This window comes from Strix uralensis, chromosome 1 (genome assembly GCF_047716275.1).
Source record: "Strix uralensis isolate ZFMK-TIS-50842 chromosome 1, bStrUra1, whole genome shotgun sequence".
NCBI lineage: Eukaryota > Metazoa > Chordata > Aves > Strigiformes > Strigidae > Strix > Strix uralensis.
In genome coordinates, this window is record NC_133972.1 from 67876643 (window position 1) to 67896238 (window position 19596).

At 38.1% G+C, this 19596-nt stretch overlaps 1 protein-coding gene across 5 annotated transcripts in view; it reads right to left on the reverse strand.

Annotated features, from left to right (window-relative positions):
- The window catches only part of NFX1 (nuclear transcription factor, X-box binding 1), a 71818-nt gene that overhangs the window by 21377 nt on the left and 30845 nt on the right, over nucleotides 1–19596 (reverse strand). For 3 of the 5 annotated variants that reach the window (XR_012629110.1, XR_012629108.1, XM_074869694.1), the window contains exons 10-20: nucleotides 19379–19476; nucleotides 17966–17996; nucleotides 16771–16853; nucleotides 15770–15878; nucleotides 10411–10530; nucleotides 9662–9741; nucleotides 9110–9340; nucleotides 8759–8832; nucleotides 4792–4893; nucleotides 1718–1759; nucleotides 1254–1352 (exon numbers count right to left, since the gene is read on the reverse strand). Coding sequence is in view for 2 of the 5 variants with exons in the window: in XM_074869694.1 (XP_074725795.1) it covers nucleotides 1254–1352; nucleotides 1718–1759; nucleotides 4792–4893; nucleotides 8759–8832; nucleotides 9110–9340; nucleotides 9662–9741; nucleotides 10411–10530; nucleotides 15770–15878; nucleotides 16771–16853; nucleotides 17966–17996; nucleotides 19379–19476 (1069 nt within the window). In the remaining 3 variants the exon portion in view is untranslated. The other 2 variants (XR_012629111.1, XM_074869700.1) reach the window with 2 other exon arrangements.

Here is a 19596-nt window from a genome sequence, read left to right on the forward strand (position 1 = left end):
ATTCTGTGAGATATTCCCATAGAGAAGCATGGAAGCATTAAGGCTACTTTTCAAGGTATCTGTTAGACCATCTGCAACACAGTGCATGATCCTGGTCAGTTCTGTTCATGAAAGATGAGCACTGCACTATGGGTAGAGAATAGCTGACAGGAGGCAAGACTGGGTTGTGTTCCAAAAAGAGAGGGGACTACACACACACACAACACAAGATCTTCAACACAGTAAAAAAGTGAAAATGTGCACTTTGTTTTCTGAAAGAGGTAGAAAAAAAGATATTCTATATACACTTAAGAGAATAGTCATTATAAAATACAACTTAAGTGCAAATACTAATAAAACAGTACCTCCGCAATGAGAACATTCAGCTCTTATCTTGCAGTAGGCTAACCAGTTGGAAGTAAGGCAAGAGGTGATTTAAATTCTGTGTGGCTATTTATGTGAAATTTTCACTTGTCTCAAAACATCAGCAAATTAAAGGATTTTCAAGTAGAAAACATCCTCACAAAAATATGAAATTTATATATCATTAGTGAAGCAAGAGCAAAACAGATTCAGCTCTTCTAAAAACTTAGACACACACACACAAGAGTAAAAACTTCTTAGATGTCACTTACCATTCAGCATCTTTTTAAAAACGTATCTGATCCCTCCCTGTCACTCCAGATTGCATAGTATTTATTAGTGTGATGCTTTTCATATTACCTTGACTTTCTATTGCCTCATTTTCAGATGTTTCAGTCTAGCAACCCTCTTTGCAGTCAGCACTGGCAGGCTTAGCTCTGCATCAATCAAGTGTTTTATTACTTCCATTTCTTTATTTTTAAAATAAAGGCAGTAAAGCAAAAAAAGAAATGAGAGCATGTTTCATTACTTAGCTATTCACTTTTGTCTTTGTGTTGAAAAGTTTACAAGGAGCACCAAGATGGGAGTTGGTTGTGTATGAAAGCAATGTAGATGTGGGAAGTAGAGGTACTGATTTGTAGTGAGAAAAATGATGGAAAGTGATGGTCCCATTCTAAATCTGGTCCTGTTACAGAACAAAGCAAACCGTCAGGCACTTTTTACTTTTCAGGTTCTCATTTTGGAGGTCTTGAAAAGTGCACATCACTTCCTTTGCCTCAATTATCACCTACTACCAAGGCTGGAGAGAGGAGTAAACATGGACATTTTTACAAGAGTAAAGTAATTCAGCATTTCCCACCTTGCGCTCAACACTGTTTACCTATGACACCTGTCATCATTAGAACACATACCTCGCATCTTCTTTTAAAAGGTCACTGTACTTTGGTCCAGAAGAACGGATGTTAAAAGGATCAGAATTATCATCTATTTCAAGAGCCTCAGCAAGACGCCTACATTTGAGGGTAGGAGGGAAAAAAAAGAACATAACAAAAATGCAACCGAGCAAAAATAAACACACTAATCCCCCCAGTCTCCCAAACATGTTGTCATTGAAGAGTACAGATATGGGTTACTAATACACATGCACAACTTGCAAGAGATGCAGTCTGTACATTTGAAACTACTCACTTAGGACTTTTCACTAGAATATTCTAGGAATATCTCAGATCACTCAGTACAGATCCCTATAACAGAGGAATCATCTCCACATTTTTGGTTCTCTAGGTCATGCAGGAAAGGATTTTTTTTTTTTTTAAACACATAGCATTAACTTTCTGAACTTGGACTTCTGAAAAAAAGCAAGTTCATTGCCCACCTGTTCCTCTGAAGAGCTAAGCATTCTTCATCACATTGCAACCTGAATTATGAAAGAAAAATACAATTAGAATTGCTGTTGTTACTCATACTTTCCAAACCGTGGCTTTGTTGGTGTCATATTATCACAGCCTAAAAAAGTAAGAAGAGTGTGTGAGAATAGTTTGTTGTATTAGATGAGATAATACAGCTAAAAACAAACAACCACCAAAGATCTTTGAGACACAAGACCTTCTCCAGGTCTTGAACAGAAGCAGCAATTACCAAAGCCACACAGAAGTTGAGAAAAACGAGTTCTGAATTAGCTTTTTTTTATACTGGTAAATCAGATAATTTGAAGAAAAAAAATGCAGTTGATATCAGCATTGAAGGGATGCTAGGAAGGATGTGAAATTAGCAAAGGAAGATGTGACAAGGTCACTTCTATGCATCAGAAAAAAAGACGAAAGTTAGCTATGCATATGGAGGATTACGTTGCACCATAAAAATCAGTATTTCAACTGAGCCATGACTCCTAGTGCCAGTAGTTATGAATTTCAGTTTTCTGCCTCATTTTTAAAAGATATTGTATATTTTATTTTAAGAGATAAAAATCTCAGAGAAAGATCAAGATTTCTCTAGAATTTCACAGTTGCAGTTACAAACTACTGCCCCTTAGACTGCATAAGTGAGTTCATTCTGTTGATGACAGTTCCTTGATTTCAAACAAATAATTTCTACAAGGGAAACGGGTCCATTCAGTGACTTGTATTATGTTTGGAGACACACAGCTATAGGATCCAGAACTTCTGGTGGTTTTTTTGGAGGCAGAAGAAAGCTAACATACTTGCATTATAAGATCACCCTGTTACTGTTTAATATCATTTGTGGAAGAATCATTTTCTCCTCCTCTAAAAGAGGAATGTAGCCAATTTAGAGAAGCTACTCTAGGACTGATCAAATTTGTCACAGAAAAACCCCCAAACCCTAATAAGCTAACCAAACTAAAGTATAAAATGTCTACAGATAGGACTAGAGAGAAAAACCAAGAAAGGAAATCTCTGATTTGCATAAAATATTTCTGAACAATTTGCATGAAGTATTCTGCCATTGTAAATAGAGCAAGCAGATTTGTAAGTTACTTTGAAAAGAGTGGAGTTGAACAATAAATTAGAAATTTAAGAATAAATATTTTATGTGTCGCCATCTCTTTTACCCCCCAGTCCAGTATTTGGTAGATGAAGAGAGCAGGGAAGGAAGAATACTTCCCTTGACTGTCCTTGAATGAAGGCTACCTGCCACAGTTCACATATCATATCAGGAAAGATTTGCATGAAAAAAGTCATCTCTGGTAATTTCAACTATTCAAGGAAAGGGCAGCATAAGTCTGCCCACACAGAAAGGTGTGCAGCAGTGACTACAACACAACTTATATCACACGCTGCAAAGTCTGGGATACCAACAGAGACATGGTATCTCAATTGCTCTCCTGGCAAGCATAATCTGTTATGACAGACCTACAGCTTCAGTAGCTGAAAAAGCCCCTCCCCCTGCTTCTACCACCCCACACCTCCATCCTCCCCCACTGAGTTCTAGCACTGCCAAATGGTTGTTTTCTTTAAACAGTGACTTTTTTTTGAGAAACTGAAGTTGGCTTCATATTGTTGAGTAAGTATATTTGTATCTGGTTGGCATTATGATAGAAATAGGAATAAAGTAGTTGAGGCTTAACCTGGGTAAAGCAGAGATTATTCTACAGTAATTCTAGGAGACAAAAATTAATGCTTATATTGTACATTTTTGAGTATTCAATTAATTGAAACAAACAGGGTAGGCTAAAAAAGACTCAATTACTGTTTCCTGTTTGTGTCTTTCTTATACCATGCTTATACAGTACTAATACCACGCTCTTTGAAGTTGCATGCAGGAATCAGTACAGCTCTCCCTGTTTCACCTTGTCTTTTCTCCCCCATCTTCTGAAGTATGACATTGGCCCAACTAGAATGAAGCTGGAGACTGCAAGGAACAGATGCTCTCATGCGTCATTTCTGGTGCTAGTTCAACTTGCCCATACATTCGGAGTCAAAATTATTTCAGTGTAGTACATTATCCAAAATGCCTTGGTAATAACATGCTACAATTTCATAGACATTACACAGATAAGCAGAACAGAATGATTAGCAAAAGTTCTTGAAGTATGCTGGTAGTAGCTTTTGATACAGGAAGTCACGAAGCAACTGTATGGGAAATTTCACTACTTTGACTATACACAATATAAAGGAAAGTTAGATTTTAACACATGTAACAGACTGACTCTGAAATAATCAAATTCACAATTAAGAGAGTGGAGAGATGGTAAAAGAAAATGAACTAAAACCAGAAATTAGGGACTTCAAGGGCAAAGACTTCAGGAAACCAAGTTTCTGACAGAAAGATATTGGAGAAACTTGGCAATTCTTTGAAGAAATGATACTAAAAGTAAAAAGACAAGCTATTCCAATCCTGAGGAACATCAGGAGGAACAGAAAATTCTCCAAACTTAAGCCACAAGCGCTTTTGTGACTTAAAAGCAGATTTGCAGGGCCAGCCAGTATGAGAACACAAACGCGCCAATCAAGCTGAAATACAAATGTAAGAAATCTAAAAAGGGTAATAGAAAAATATTATAAATTTTAACATGATGATTAGGGGAAAATATGCCCTATTAATCATCCAGGAAGGAATGACGGATGCTGGAACAGAAGATAACAGCAAAAAGTTATACTGTCTAGAAATCTGAAAAAAAACAGAGGAACTCTAAGGAGTTTGCTGGGTAGAAAAACTTTGAAACCACAATTATATTGTTCCATACACAATTATAACAACAAACCAGCCAATGATAGATGACTCATTCTACATGAAAGCAAAACCATAACCCACTAAAGGAATTGCACAATACTCTTTTACCAGTATTGTTACAGTAGAGACAGGCTATTTAAAGTCTTGCTATTTTAGCTCACAATGGTATTTTGCTCACAATATTATGTACTTTCCACATCATCTATGTTTAAGGTACACACAAGAGTTTCCAGTATGTTTTTACATGTATCTCCTTACCTGGCCTGCTTCATTTCTTTTTTCGTAATAAGCCTACTGATTTCCACTGAATCCCCAAGCTGTAGATCTGTTAACTTAGTGGCTATAGATATAGCAGCTATTCTGAAAAAGAAGAGCATTAGATTTCATTTGAGGCAACACATAAACCTTTGAAAAGGTGTATAAAGCTGCAGATTTAAACCCCCAAGTGGAAGACGACAGACAGTTTCCTCCTCAAAATACGGAATGGGACTCTAATTCCACATCACCTAGTTTTAGGAATCTAATCTAGCTACGTAAATTAAGGTTACTCTCTCTCATCTCCCTCAAGCAACTAGAAACAAGACTAACAAATGGACATACTTCAGGGAATTTTTCAGAACATCAATTCTAAGCAAGTCTAAACTAGGCAATGCGAATATTCTTTCTTCTCACCTGCTTAATATTCAAACTACAGCTGACTGTATAGCTTTAATTGCCTTTTTAACTTTTGTGTGATTCTTCCTTAACTGTGTGCAACTAAAGCCTGTAAAGTGAATTTACAAAGTACTTAGAAATTTGCTTAGAAAATGTGGATGATATAAGCCCTAAGGAAAGAGCAAAATGCCTACTGAGACTATTACAATTTTCTTTATAAAGATTCTTCACCACTTCCTTCAATAACAAGCCTTCCCAGTCTGATTTTCTTGCTAAAATTTCTATAAATTAAATATACAAGTTTTTAGTGAAAATCCCACATCATTCTCAAAAAAAATACTGGAAATGGAACATTCTATCCTCTGAATCATTTTTTCTGTTAAATTCATATAAAAGGATATGCTTGCCTCTATGTTTTGCATCACATTCAGAGAACTAGTCATCTACCAGGACAGAGGATAATCATATTACATAAAAACAAAAAGCACTGAGAGGCACCATCAGCTTCATATTTATCAGGTGGTGACAAAGTCTAAGTAATAGGCCATTAGATGATATGACGTCATCATTTCTATCATGTGTCTATCATATAGCAGCACACTCCCTTCCCTGTTCCCTTGGGTATTCATTCACTGACAAAGCTCAAAGCTGTTTCATCACTCCTGTAAAGTTTTTGAGAAAACCTGAACACCCCATTAACTTGCTGACCTTTCCACAGTAGTACTACAGGAGTTAATTTGTTGTGTTTGGTTTTCTGGCTTTCGGGGAGGGTTTTCTGATGTTTTTTTTGTTTGGTTGCTGTTTTCTTTTTCCTCCCCAAGTGTGTAGATGGAGGAGAAAAAAGCCAAACCTAACCCCCACAAAATCAGAATATTTTAATTTTTCAGCAACCTGAAGAGTTGGAGTTACACAAACTTCACTGGCATTAAAAGCTGCTTTTGTTAATAGCACATGGGCCAAGAGTAATTAGTAAACATATATGAACACATTTGAACAGATACAAATGCTTGCATTAAACTGATTGTTTCTTTCCCTTCCTCTTGGACTTGGGCTCTGATTAGATAAATATATACATACGTGTTCAGCTTATGCACTCAAGGACTCTCACTTACTTCAAAGAACCATTTTCCTTGTATAAATACTTTTGCAGTGCTTGAGCTATAGCAGCAGTGGAGAAATAACAGCCTTAAAAAATTTGGACTTTTAATTATGTTACCTTCCCAGCTTATCATTTTTGACAAGCATGTGTTAATTTAAACTGGTATTTCAAAGTTGAGTCAGTCTTCTGATTTGAGTTAGATGTTAACAAAAACATCCCCCTTTTTCTCTAAAAAAGAAAAAATGATCACCACTCCCACAAATCTCTCTTGCATTCAACTAGACTACAATTGTTCTTCACTGTTTCTGATTAGCACATTCTTCTCGTTTTCATTAGGTACTATTAAGCACCTCTTACAGAGATGTTAAGCCATCTTCTGTCAGAGTTTGAATATGGACACTGTTCAGCAGGAATAAAGCAGTATATCCTAAACTGGGCTAGTATTGGGCCCTCAAATAGCATTTCCAAATAAAGCAATCTTTAGGAAGCTTTCTTTGAAAGACAGGAAGAATCTGTGACTGCTGTCCTATCAACTGGGATGCAGAGCAGAACTCTGGTTGCATATCAACTCTCTAGATTAATTTCTTAACTACCTCTCAATCACAACCTCAGAGTAAGCTTTTTTTTTTAAATCGTTATTACTCCTTTGCTGTTTTCATTTCAAAAGTTCCAAAGCCCTAATTTTCTTCTTTTCCTTGTCCCTTTCTCACCTTCTCTCATAAGAAAGAGAAGTAAGTTTAGAAATAGGATTTGGAGACAAATCTATTGCAGTAAATGGAGTTGGGTAGGACCCTGTTCTATGATGGGGTTACAGCTTTGATGGATAAGGGAGAAGCAACTGATGTCACCTATGTGGACTTGCTCAAAGCATGTGACACCATCCTGCACAACACCCTTGTCTCTAAACTGGAGAGATGTGGGTGTGATGGATGGACCACTCAGTGGATAAGGAATTGGCTGGATGGTCTCACTCAAAGAGTTACGGGTCAGCAGCTCAGTGTCCAAGTGGAGAGTGGTGACAAGTGGCGTTTCTCAGGGGTTGGTGTTGGGCCCAGTGCTGTTTAACATCTTTGTTGGTGACATGGACAGTGGGATTGAGTGCACCCTCAGCAAGTTTGCTGACGACACCAAGCTGTGTGGTGCAGTCAACACACTGGAGGGAAGGGATGGGCCATCCAGAAGAACCTGGACATGCCAGAGAGGTGGGCCCATGTGAACCTCATGAAGTTCAACAAGGCCAAGTGCAAGGTCCTGAACATGGGTCAGGGCAATCCCAAGCACAAAAACAGGCTGGGGGATGGGTGGACTGACAGCAGCCCTGAAGAGAAGGACTTAAGGGTATTGGTGGATGAACATTAAGTATGAGCCAGCAATGTGTGCTCGCAGCCCAGAAAGCCAACCATATGCTGGACTGCATCAAGAGAAGTGTGACCAACAGGTCGAGGGAGGTGACTGTCCCCCTCTACTCTGCTCTCGTGAGACCCTACATGGAGTACTGTGTCCAGCTCTGGGGCCCCCAGTGTAAGAGAGACATGGACCTGCTTAAGTGGGTCCAGAGGAGGCCACGAAGATGATCAGGGGCCTGGAGCACCTCCCTTATGAGGACAGGCTGAGACAGTTGGGGTTGTTCAGCCTGGAAAAGAGAAGGCTCTGGGCAGACCTTATAGCAGCCTTCCAGTACTTAAAGGGGGCCTACAGGAGAGGTGGGGAGGGACTCTTTAGCAGGGAGTGTGGTGACAGGATGAGGGGTAACTGTTTTAAACAGAAAGAGGGCAGATTTAGATTAGATAGAAAGAAGAAATTCTTCACTGTGAGGGTGGTGAGACACTGGAACAGGTTGCCCAGAGAATTTGTGGTTGCCCCCTCCCTGGCAGTGTTCAAGGCCAGGTTGGACGGGGCTTTGAGCAACCTGGTCTAGTGGAAGGTGTCCCTGCCCATGGCAGGGGGGTTGGAACTAGATCATCTTTAAAGATCCCTTCCAATTCAAACCATTCTATGACAACTCAGTTTGCATATTAAGAACTGAAAGTTAAGATGCCAAAGCTCTCCTGCCTAAATTTAGCTATTTCAGAATTACTTTAAATCACTCTTTAGCTTCCATCATCTGCATTGACTAGGTTCCACCACACATTAAAGGAAACTTAGCAACTCACACATGGATTGCTATATGTAATCACCTATATTCAGAAGCCTGAATCTGGACCTGCCCAATTATTCTGTATCTAATTGCTCTATGTGGGTAGAGCAGAGTTCCATAGATGGAAGATTCAAGCTTTGACGCAGCACCACAGTTAGACTAACAACGATGAAAAGAGGAATGTTCAGGGGAATATAAAAAAAAGAAACCATGTGAAAGTACAAAAAAACCTGAAAAAGCTTGTGAATTAAATATATTCAGTCAATCCTGAAATTTAATAAAATGGCAAAGAATTAAGTCCAGTAACGAATTAAAAGAATCATTACAGTACAAACCTTTGATATGTATTAGATGCTTCTGAGCAAATCATACTCTCCTTTCTTCTTCCACATTCACACTGAAGATCAACCTGTTTCATCACACAAGAGAGCAGCTTTTTAAAACTTTCGTCTTTTTATGGCCATGGAGGGGTTGAGGCAGGTAAATTTTTTCCTTTAAAAAGTCCCATTTTAGTGGAATAATAGCCAATTAAAAGTGATGAATATTTTTTTTAAAAAAAATCAATATTATAAGTTTACAGAAAAAATGTCATGCTATCAATGTACAAACATGTCTCCTTGTCACAACAGTTACTGGCTGATAATTAAACCATACAACTGACAGTGAATTTTCTTTGGGTATCTAACCTTTGCACAGCAGGATGTTGTCGGACAGGGTGAAGAAGGATGACATGGAGCCATACAGGGATGATTACAATATAGCCTTGGAATAGTACATGGCTGTTTACACTCTTCATCTATAAGACATTCTCCTTTATGACAGATTCTTTTACATTTGTGCATTCCACATTTTAACATTTGATTGCAGCGAAGTCCACAGGAAATGTCAGTGAGATGACAAGGAATATTACTTCGCAGCTGGAAGAGGAAAAAGATGACAACTAAAAATGAAAAATTATAAATGCAAATCTTGAAGTACTTTTACTGTTCACACCTGCACTGTCCATGCAAGAATAATACTACTATATCATCTTAGGACAAAGACTGAGTTTTTACTTATATCATAGTCCAATACAGCAGTTGGTTTGAATGTGTATGGCAGGAAAGATACATTTTTCTATTTTAATCACATAAACTCAAACTCCAGTAACATATTCCATTCCAAAGAGGTCACAAAAATCTAAACCTACAGTCCTAGAACATTATTTAGTATTCAAAAACATTAAGTGTCAGACTTACTTCATGTTTGCCCATACACCACTTCTGAGTGAGATAGGTACAGGGTGGACATTTCTCCTCACTGTGACATGAATGGTACACTGCAGTTACAGAAACATAAAAGCCAGCACAGTTTTATTAGCATACCTTAATCAAATGCATTAAAGGAGACAGTAAAGACCATTAAACATGAGTTTGCATTGTAGAACTACACAATTTATGGGAAGTATGATGCTTCGTGCAAGGATAATCTGTTCTTTAAAGTACTCTTTAAAAATTATGAGGGCAGATTTTTAGAATATTCTTCCATATTTTCTAAATTAAATAGCAGATAATTTTGTAACTTCTGACCAGGGTTATACTATCAGACAGTTTGTCAGAAAACACATCTGTTTGACCTGTGCTATATTTTTTGTGATCAGCTAATGTAATTCCAAGGAATGTAGAAACTAACTGTTCACTAGATTATCCTACAGTTTCAATAGAGCACTTAATCTTTAGAATACATTACTTAGTGTATTGTGACTATTAATAACGATCAGAAAAAAACTCCAATGCTTTTGCCAGTCAAAAGTATTACTGCTAATATTCATGCCAAGTTTTAATTGGTTGGCTTTTAAGTGTAGACTTTGGGAAATATTCAGATCTACTGAAAAAACAGCTAATAAAAAAGCAAATATATTTTCAAACAAGTTTATGTACACTTTTTTACATTTTGATAAAAAAAAAAAAAAGAAACAGAACACCCAAAACTGAATGGTCTGACTTACCTGGATGATCACAGTCATGTGGCCTGGTGCATGTCTTTTTACATTCTGGTGGCTGAGTGCCACAGGGGACAGGGGGGTAAATCACAGATTCACCACAGTAACAAGTTAACTCGTCAAAACCTGAAAAAAACAAGTCAAATATATGCCAATAGCTACATGTATTATGACTATGATCACTCATTAATAATTATGCTTGCTTTTAGACAGCGGTTCTTTGACAGCAACATTTTGAACTGGAGCAAGAGAAATGCTCATGACAAGTTGAAAGCTGTTGCTGTTCTATCCTTGACTTAAAAATGAGAAGATATCTCTTGAATTCCCTTCCAGAAAGCACATCATCCAAATCTTGTGTTCCAAACTTCCCCTATCATCACTTTTTCAGACCAGTAGTTAGATTTTGTCCTTTTGCCAAGCCCTGCACATGGTACTGGGAAAATTCCAGAGAGAATTACCAAAAGGCCACCAGTCTGTAGACTTCCTCATACAATTTCTTCTGTATACTTCTTTATGGCATTTAGTATTATATGTATCCTCATAAGCAGCTTATTAACCTGTCCAAATAGTTCAAAGCCAACTTTGTATGTTCTGGAAGTTCTCTGTCTCAGACAGTATACATTTTTTTTTTCCCCCCACATTTGGGAAACAGATTTTAAACTCTTATCACAAGATTCCAAATCTCAGCGAAAAAATAAACAAAGAAATACTTACACACACCATCCCAACTAAAACTTAACAATGCACAAAAATTAACACTGTTCACTGCTGTTTTTCCAAACATAAAGAAACTGGGAAGGAAACCAATTAGAATGCAAACTACAGTTCAAACAGATAAATACTTAGACAAACAGGACACTAAGAGAAAATACCAACACAACAAGTCATATAGAAGGAGATCTTAGAACTAAAAGAGAGTATGATTTTTCTATAAACAAAGAGATAGTGGATCAGAGAGAACAAGAGACAATGATGGAAGAGGTAAGAAAATAATGGGGCAATAAAAATACAAATCAACAACTCTAACCTGAAGAGGAGTGTGTTAAGGGAGATGCTGAATTCAGCAAGTTCTCTGACTCTGGGAATCACAGGATTCCTCCTTCCTAGTCTACCAAAGCTAAATCTGTTGAACTCTAAAACCTCAAAGGTTCCTACTGTCCCACTTCCACAGATATGATGGCTGCTGGATCAATATGCAGGTCCAGCCAGTAGCAAGACTGAACACACATTCCAGAGAGACAAGACACACAATATATACATGACAATAACATGACCAGACACACAGACTAACACAGGGACAACTGAACAACAAGATTCATGTAAACAGGAATACCAATAGCCAAGTCCTCTTCCTCCTCTCCAGCTCATCAGGATTGAAGATCACTAGTGACACACACATGCATACACTCTAGATTCACATGCACACCACATTCGTGGATCTCAAATATTAGCATAGGCTCTGTCTAATATCCATACCTGGACAGACCCGTTACCCAGTCACTGAATGAAAGCTTGGGTATTTGCAGAGGCAGATCTCCTCTGACTAGCCAGTCAGACCAGCTCTGAAACAAGTTCCTTAGCAAATTACCCAGACATACACAGGCACACACAGGACTGAAATTAACAACAGAATCACACACATCCCCTTGATCTCACCAAGGGGCCCCTGTAACTTATGATCCCATTCTCCAGCTGCTGGCATATACTACAGCAAGTCTGTTTGGTCTCTCCAGTTGTTGGCATAGAGATTATGTGCTCCCATGACCTGCAGCCAAGTCTCCAGTTGCTGGCGCTTAGACCTCTTACACAAAGAATAAAGAATGATATTACACTGACAGATATTAAGTCTTATTCTTAACTAGGACAGGATAGACAGTTGTCATCAGGTGCACAGGGCTCTACCAGAGAACTGCACTGGCCAGCAGCTGCATTTGTACAAATGGTGCCTTTTATCTCTCCTTCTCTCCACTTTCCCATGCATCCACCTCAATTTCTCCCAAATAATCTACCAAAATAAATTTCTCCCCATTGGTCCCAGTTTATCTACATCTGTACCCAAATCTGCTATTTTTGGTATCATTAGCTTGGTCATCCCAGCATCACACACTACCCAAGTTCTGTCTGCCTTGCAATATTTCACTCCCAAAAAGGCTCCCAATACCTCCCTCCTCCAATTATCTGTGAAGCTCAGTCATCTCTCACCCTTAACTTCTGTGAAAACCATCCATTCCTCATGGCGCTATCCAAAACTTCTGTCAGCTTTTCAATGGACTTTTTCTTACGTTCGGAAATTTCTCATGTCTGGTTGTTTTTTAAGGTCTGTTCAGTCACTTAAATCTCAGGCCAGGTCCTAGACATTTGCCCATGTATCTTAGAAAGCAGCAGTTAGTAGAAAGAATTGTAATTTTTGTCTAAGGAGACTTAATTACAATAAATTCCAGCAAGTAAGAATGCTGGGGAAAAATAAATTAAGAGTTACGAGGAAGAAGTAGAAGGAAGTAGAAAAAGCTGAGAACTTTCAGAACATCCATGGATTTTCTGTGGAAAGCAAGCATGGAAAAGAGTAGGGCTTTTGTTGTCCCTCACTAAAGGTCTTGAAACAACCCATAACCCTCCAGGCTTCAAAGTCACAAGTCTTCCTTGGTTAATGAAGATTAAAGACCAGAGACCAAGGTCCCTGGAAGACCTGAATGTTTCACAGCTACACCAGCTGCTTGCTATTGATGAGAAGTGATAGGTGAAGAATCTTAACTATAATGAAGGTTCCTTAACTAGCACTAATCAGGATAATAGGGAAGGAGTGCAGAGAGGTCAGATCCAAAGAGTAGAAATACAACATCTGACAACTTTAAACAAGAAAAGATCTATCTAATGCTGACATAATTTATTTTTGCCAAGAGATGTACTGCTGTGTTGAAGTAGACTGGGAGTGTATAAAAAGACCCTGGCATAGAAAGGGACCTCACCTCTCAGTATTTGAGAAAATGGCATTGGAAAGGTAACGTACCTGGGAAGCACCCAGAACCAGAGATATAGATGCACTCTAGTACTGCATCTTGATGTCAGCCCTCACCACACCCAGCAAAACCAGAGTGAAGATGGAGGCAGAGGGAAGAAATCCAATCTAATTAGTGGCACATGGCTTGCAGCCATACTGTGCCACATGATACCATGGCTGATGCAGCCCAACTGCAAAGTGGTGGCTAGACAGGTGGATCAGAGCCAAGGATGATGATCTTAGTGCTGAGAAGCACTCCCAATCAACTACAGGGTCAGAATCACATAACGTATGCCTCTGAAATCTTAACTAGCAGTGTCCAGGGAAAGCAGGTAAGAAATCTTTGAAGATACTGCTTAGATGATTTACCTCTGGACAGATACAGAATGGCAGACTTCAGGGACACAAAGGTTTAAGCCAAATGATCGTAAGTATCTGGTTCCTTGAGCTGCTTTTCCTGTGCTCAGAAAAGGGCCTCTCTGCAAAATTTTAGCAGTGAAGCTTGACCTTTCAATTGCATCACATCCAACAGTGGAACAATTTACCGGGGAGGCAATCCTTAGGTCTCTCCAGGCATCAGAATCTTGGGTCTGAGAGTGAAATACTGCAGCAATGTGGAGAAGTTTAATGATACTGGAGATCAAGCCCATGAAATCCAGTGAAGAAAAACAACTGCTCAGAAAAATCTGTGCATTTTGACTCAGCTACACCATAAGTTACTAACAGGACCTCCGAGACATTCAGATTACTATTTTGCTTTGTCAAGAGAAATGTTTGGACACAGAAACATTTATTTTTTTAAAGAGAAGTACAGTCAGCATGCACATCATATTCATAGGCTATTATGACAGACTACAACGCTATTTCAACCACAGTGAGCTTTAAAGGTTCTAGTACCTTCACTTTTCCAGGATGTTTCCATAAAAATAGAGTTCTTTCACTATGTCCATGGGCATATGATATAGGAGAGACACATGTACTACTGCAGCTAAGACACTTCCAGCTGTAAACAGTATCCTTACAACATACAACACCTGTCTGTCTCCTTTTCACTGATGTCATGAGGTCTGGTTCACACTTTCAACATCTCACTGTCCTCTTTCCAACACTCCAGTGAGCAGTTCCAAAGCAGTACTCTGTTTCTGAGAGAGGAGACTCACTTTTCTCCAGGAGTAACTGTAGAACTACTAGACAAAAGACAGTATTTGATGAAAGCCAAAGGGGAACTACAGGTGAGTATTTATATTCCATTCTAGAAACACCGTCCCCTCACAGTTTTACTGTAGATTACAGCAGATGCAAAAATAAACCTAGAATTCACAGCTGCAAGAATTAATGATGATGGATTTAAAGAAAATGTTCAAACTTCTTAAGAAAATACTGAGTGGAAGGATGGATACAAACTGGAAAATCCATTAAGCACTTTTTCTGCCCAACTTTCAAAAATTGCATTTAATAAATAACTTATAATTTCTGTGATAAGCTACATCGATAAAGAAAGGGGAAACCTATATTAAAATATGAGACTGAAAAAAAAAAACATCAAAATGCTATCACATACAAAGATGTTCCAGATCAACTAAAGGTTCTGCTAGCAGAAGGAAACATAGCAGCATTCTTCTGTCTGCTTCAGGCCAAAAGCGGAAAATTTAGTATTATCTACATATTATAATGGTACCAACATATGGTCCCTTACATCAAGTGGTAAAAAGCACTAGTAGAAAACTAGTATACTCAGCTGGCACAGCTTTTAATAGAGTACATACCTGTCTAAAGCTATTGCATCAGCTTAAATCTTTAAATAGTTCAGCAACCCTAAGCAAATTAATACCTGCTGGCTGTCAATCTACTTCTAGCAATTCAGTACTAATTTTCACAATCCAGAACATGACCAGATAGCCTAAGACACACATGACTGACATCTCCTTTTTCTTCAGATGGTTCTGTCCAGAGAAAAATCACTAGTGTGCCAAGTTGGGAAAGTGAATTCTAAGCAGCTGAACAAATTTTGCTACATACTTCAACATCTTTAACAGCTATTACATTGTTAAACAAGAGTTCTGTTCATTTAGAAATTACCTTTCTAAACTGCTTTTTTCCCTTGCATGATTCCTCAAATTTAAGTGATTGTTGGATCAACATACATCATTGAATATATTTCACTGTAATTCAATTTTAATTTAAAATCCACCACTTACTAAACTCATCTAAAATTAAATAACTTTCTCTTTCATGAAAAAAATACAATCAAAATGAACTGCATATTCTTCAGGTTCTGGTCAATTCAGATCTCATTCTCTGTCCAACTCTGACCAGTTAAGTGAATAAATTTCTACAAGAAATAACGTACTCTTGCACATAACTCACTTGTTTGCCAGCATGTTTGACAAGTGCCCCGATGACAGGGTTCTTCACACCTATGAAGCCCACAGTTGAGTTTACGACCACAAACCAAAGAACACTTATGTTCTGTGTCCTAGAGGAAGGCAAAAAAAAAAAAGCAGAATAAACCATAAACACTATTGGCTTATTTTTCTCTGTGAGGTCATAATGTACTAAATTGACACAACCGTATAGTGCAAAAAATAGCTTAGGCCTGATCTATACAATTTTTCCATCACTGTATGGATACACAATTTTTAAAGCAGATTCTGTTAAGACCTCTGTTGCAGACATCAATACATCATATCTTATGCTTCTTGTATTAAGAAATATCCTTCCCCTCCCTATTCTCCCTGGAATCACTGCATTGAAGAAAAGCACCTTTACACCGATCTAGTTGCATTTAGGCTTTACACTTAAGTTGCACTTAGGTTTTACATTTACAGTGATACCCATAGAACAAATGCTGCAAAATAAATGCACACACATAAACTTTTTGAACACGACCAATACTGCAAATAGAGACATAGAATCACAGAATGGTTTGGGTTGGAAGGGACCTTAATGATCATCTAGTTCCAACCCCCCTGCCATGGGCAGGGACACCTTCCACTAGACCAGGTTGCTCAAAGCCCCGTCCAACCTGGCCTTGAACACTGCCAGGGAGGGGGCAGCCACAGCCTCTCTGGGCAGCCTGTTCCAGTGTCTCACTACCCTCATAGTGTCCTATCACTACGCGCCCTTGTAAAAAGTCCCTCTCCAGCTTTCTTGTAGGCCCCCTTTAGGTACTGAAAGGCTGCGGCAATAAGGCCTCCCAGAGCCTTCTCTTCTCCAGGCTGAACAACCCCAACTCTCTCTGCCTGTCTTCAGAGAAGAGGTGCTCCAAAAATGTAAAGATAGAAAAACAAAAAAAATCTTTTAACATCATAATCAAAACCAAACACACATCACAACGGACAATTTTATAAAACAACACGTAAACTTACCACACAGCAAACTTCGTTACACTTGTGTCGTCCACATGATCTTTTCTTGTTGCATCGCTTGTCACACATGAATGTAATAGCAGCTATGAAAAACAAAAAAAACCCAAAACCAGTCTTAACTTATGTCTTTGCTTATGCTGAGAACAAACACTGTGATCACAATATTATGCTAAAGCTGTTGCAGAGCATGGTCTAGAAAAGACTAATATAAAATAAGTCTCTAGTAAGCAAACTTAAATTAGTTGCTCTCCCACATTAATTGCCCATATGAACACTTGGCTTCCTTTAAATAACTCTTGTTCAAAAGGATACATGTAACTAGTTTATTTCACATTAGTCTTTACACCATAGACACTGTACAACAGAACACAGAAAGCAGGATATCCTGATACACTGGAGTACCACAAACATCCAATTTAAGACTGCTCAAATAGGTAAGGCAGTAGAAGTCAGCTAAATATAACTACTGCTAATATGCTCATAAAACTAGTGCTAACAAAGAACATCCTTAACACCACACACAGGTCACAAAAGCAATCACTTTGATTCTGAAGAGCAAAGTCTTCATAGAAAAAAGCTCAAATTAGGAAATATGCCTATTACTTCCTTATGCATCTTGAAAATAAGTAACTCAGTATGACAGGGGTCCATCAAGTAAACATTTCACTGAGATGAATTTTGAGATACTACATCCAGAATACCAAGAAGTGTCAAATGGGAACTCTCTGCCAAGCTCAGATGCAAAGACCAGAAAAAGCAGAATTAAGGCTTGTATTTCCTCCCCAGGAACTCAGACAAGAGCAGAGCAGAAGCATGACTTCACATGTGAGCTGTGTGAGTTGACCTGAAGATATGCAGGATGCCGGGGTGGGGTGGGGGCAACCTATTGAATATGGCAAGTGACATGAGAAACTGTTCAAATTGAAATAGACTGCTTGTCTGGAATCTTCAAGATGAAATGCTGAAGAAGTCTTTCCTTATGTAGAAGATGAATAGAAATTAAAGAGGTTTATTTCAAACATCTTCCCAAAAGTAGCAGCATCTCAAGAAATTACCAACTTGGCATAGAAGTACAGATAAAAGAAGCAATACTGATCATATGTTTGCCAGCTTCGTCACTCAAACCCCAAATTAATATGAGTTGTGTATAATTTTTAAAACAATTTCACATTATATATGTAACATAACATTGTACCTTTATTTCTGAGGAGAGCACATGGGACTTCCTAGGAAACAAACAGGGAGCCATTAGGTTAAAACAGATGGAACAACTGAAACTTACTTATCTAGAAAACACTTAGTCACATGATACAGAAAGAAGCAGCACTCTCACTTTTCATGGGTGTAACACTTCTGTACACAGAAGTGAAACAAAAGCTGGAAAAAATCCTCAAATCTTTTAACACAATACTTTCTTCTTCAGAGATTCAATATCAATTAAAAAAATTGTAGTTTTGTATTCCCCACTTCATTCAGCAGATAGTGCTGTGAAGTGACATAAACAGGTCTGTCCTACGATACCAGAAATTCGCATGGAGGAAACCAAAAGAGCTCTCCCACAGAACACTGACAGAGCGCCTAAATTTGTGCTTTGACCAACTGTCCCAAAAATGCAAGTGTGACTTGATTAAAAAAGACAGACTGAAGTAAAATCTCACGATCAAAGAAGCTTTACTTAGCTTAAAGACCTCAACATGAAAATAAAACGTGATGGATGAAAAGAACACTGTTGATCAGCTACATTCAAACCTTCAGTCATCACAACTTTATATTCTGAGTTGTCATTTCTGAGCATCACATTTTTCATGACTGATTGAAGTTATCACTGCAGTTCACTCATACTTTTCCAAGAAGCATCTTTCTGGTATCTAACAAGCTGCATAAACTAAAAAAGCCTCACTACTTTGTTTCAGGCCTCAAAATGAAACAATCTGAAGCCTTCTACCCCATAACTACCGTCAGCAAACTTGCAGGAGAAAACTGTTTCAACCTCAAGCAAAGTCTCAATCATTTCTATGTACTTATAGACATATACATTCAGAAGCCATTTCTACTTATAGATGACATAACAGGTCAGAAGGCTCATATGACAGTAGACAAAGATTTCAAAACTATGATACAGAAAGTAGCATAGTTTAAAAAATATATTAATTATATAAGAATTGCTGAGAATCTGCTGGGTCACTATACAGATGTACAAAGAACAGGGACCAATAAAAACTTCATATTCTCTCAAAAATTCTACAACAAATCTGCAAGCTACTACTATAAATTTTTAATTAGCTTTTTATATTACACTACTTTTTTTCCTCTCCGTTTACATTACTCTTTTTAATATAGGACTTTCCAGCCAGTTTAAACAGAATTCTGTGTAAGCGCTGCAAAAATACTTCAAAAAATTGCCTTCACAGTAAGTAGCCTATGTTAGCGCTTCCCAGTATAATCCAGTTAGCATCTATCAGTTAGTATACAATAGTTCTTGCAACTAAGGAGCACAGCACCTCTTATACTTATTAGCTTTCTTTTCAACTTCTTCAGCTCTTTTTCTCCACAGCTTTAAAAAACAACAAAGATTACCTGTTTCCACGGTCAAGCTTTATACACTCACCTTTTTTTTGAAGCCACACCTACAATAAATATTTGATGTGTGAGAACACGGTCTACAGTCTCCCTCATGGCAAAGGCTTTCACAGGTATGAACGAACTCTAGTAAAATGAAAATACAAAGATTAACAATTAATAAAAAAATCCATGACCTGGAACTTGATATTTATTAGGAGCATCACTGGTCAAAAACACTAAGCTTATGTGCAGCTGGGTGTCCAA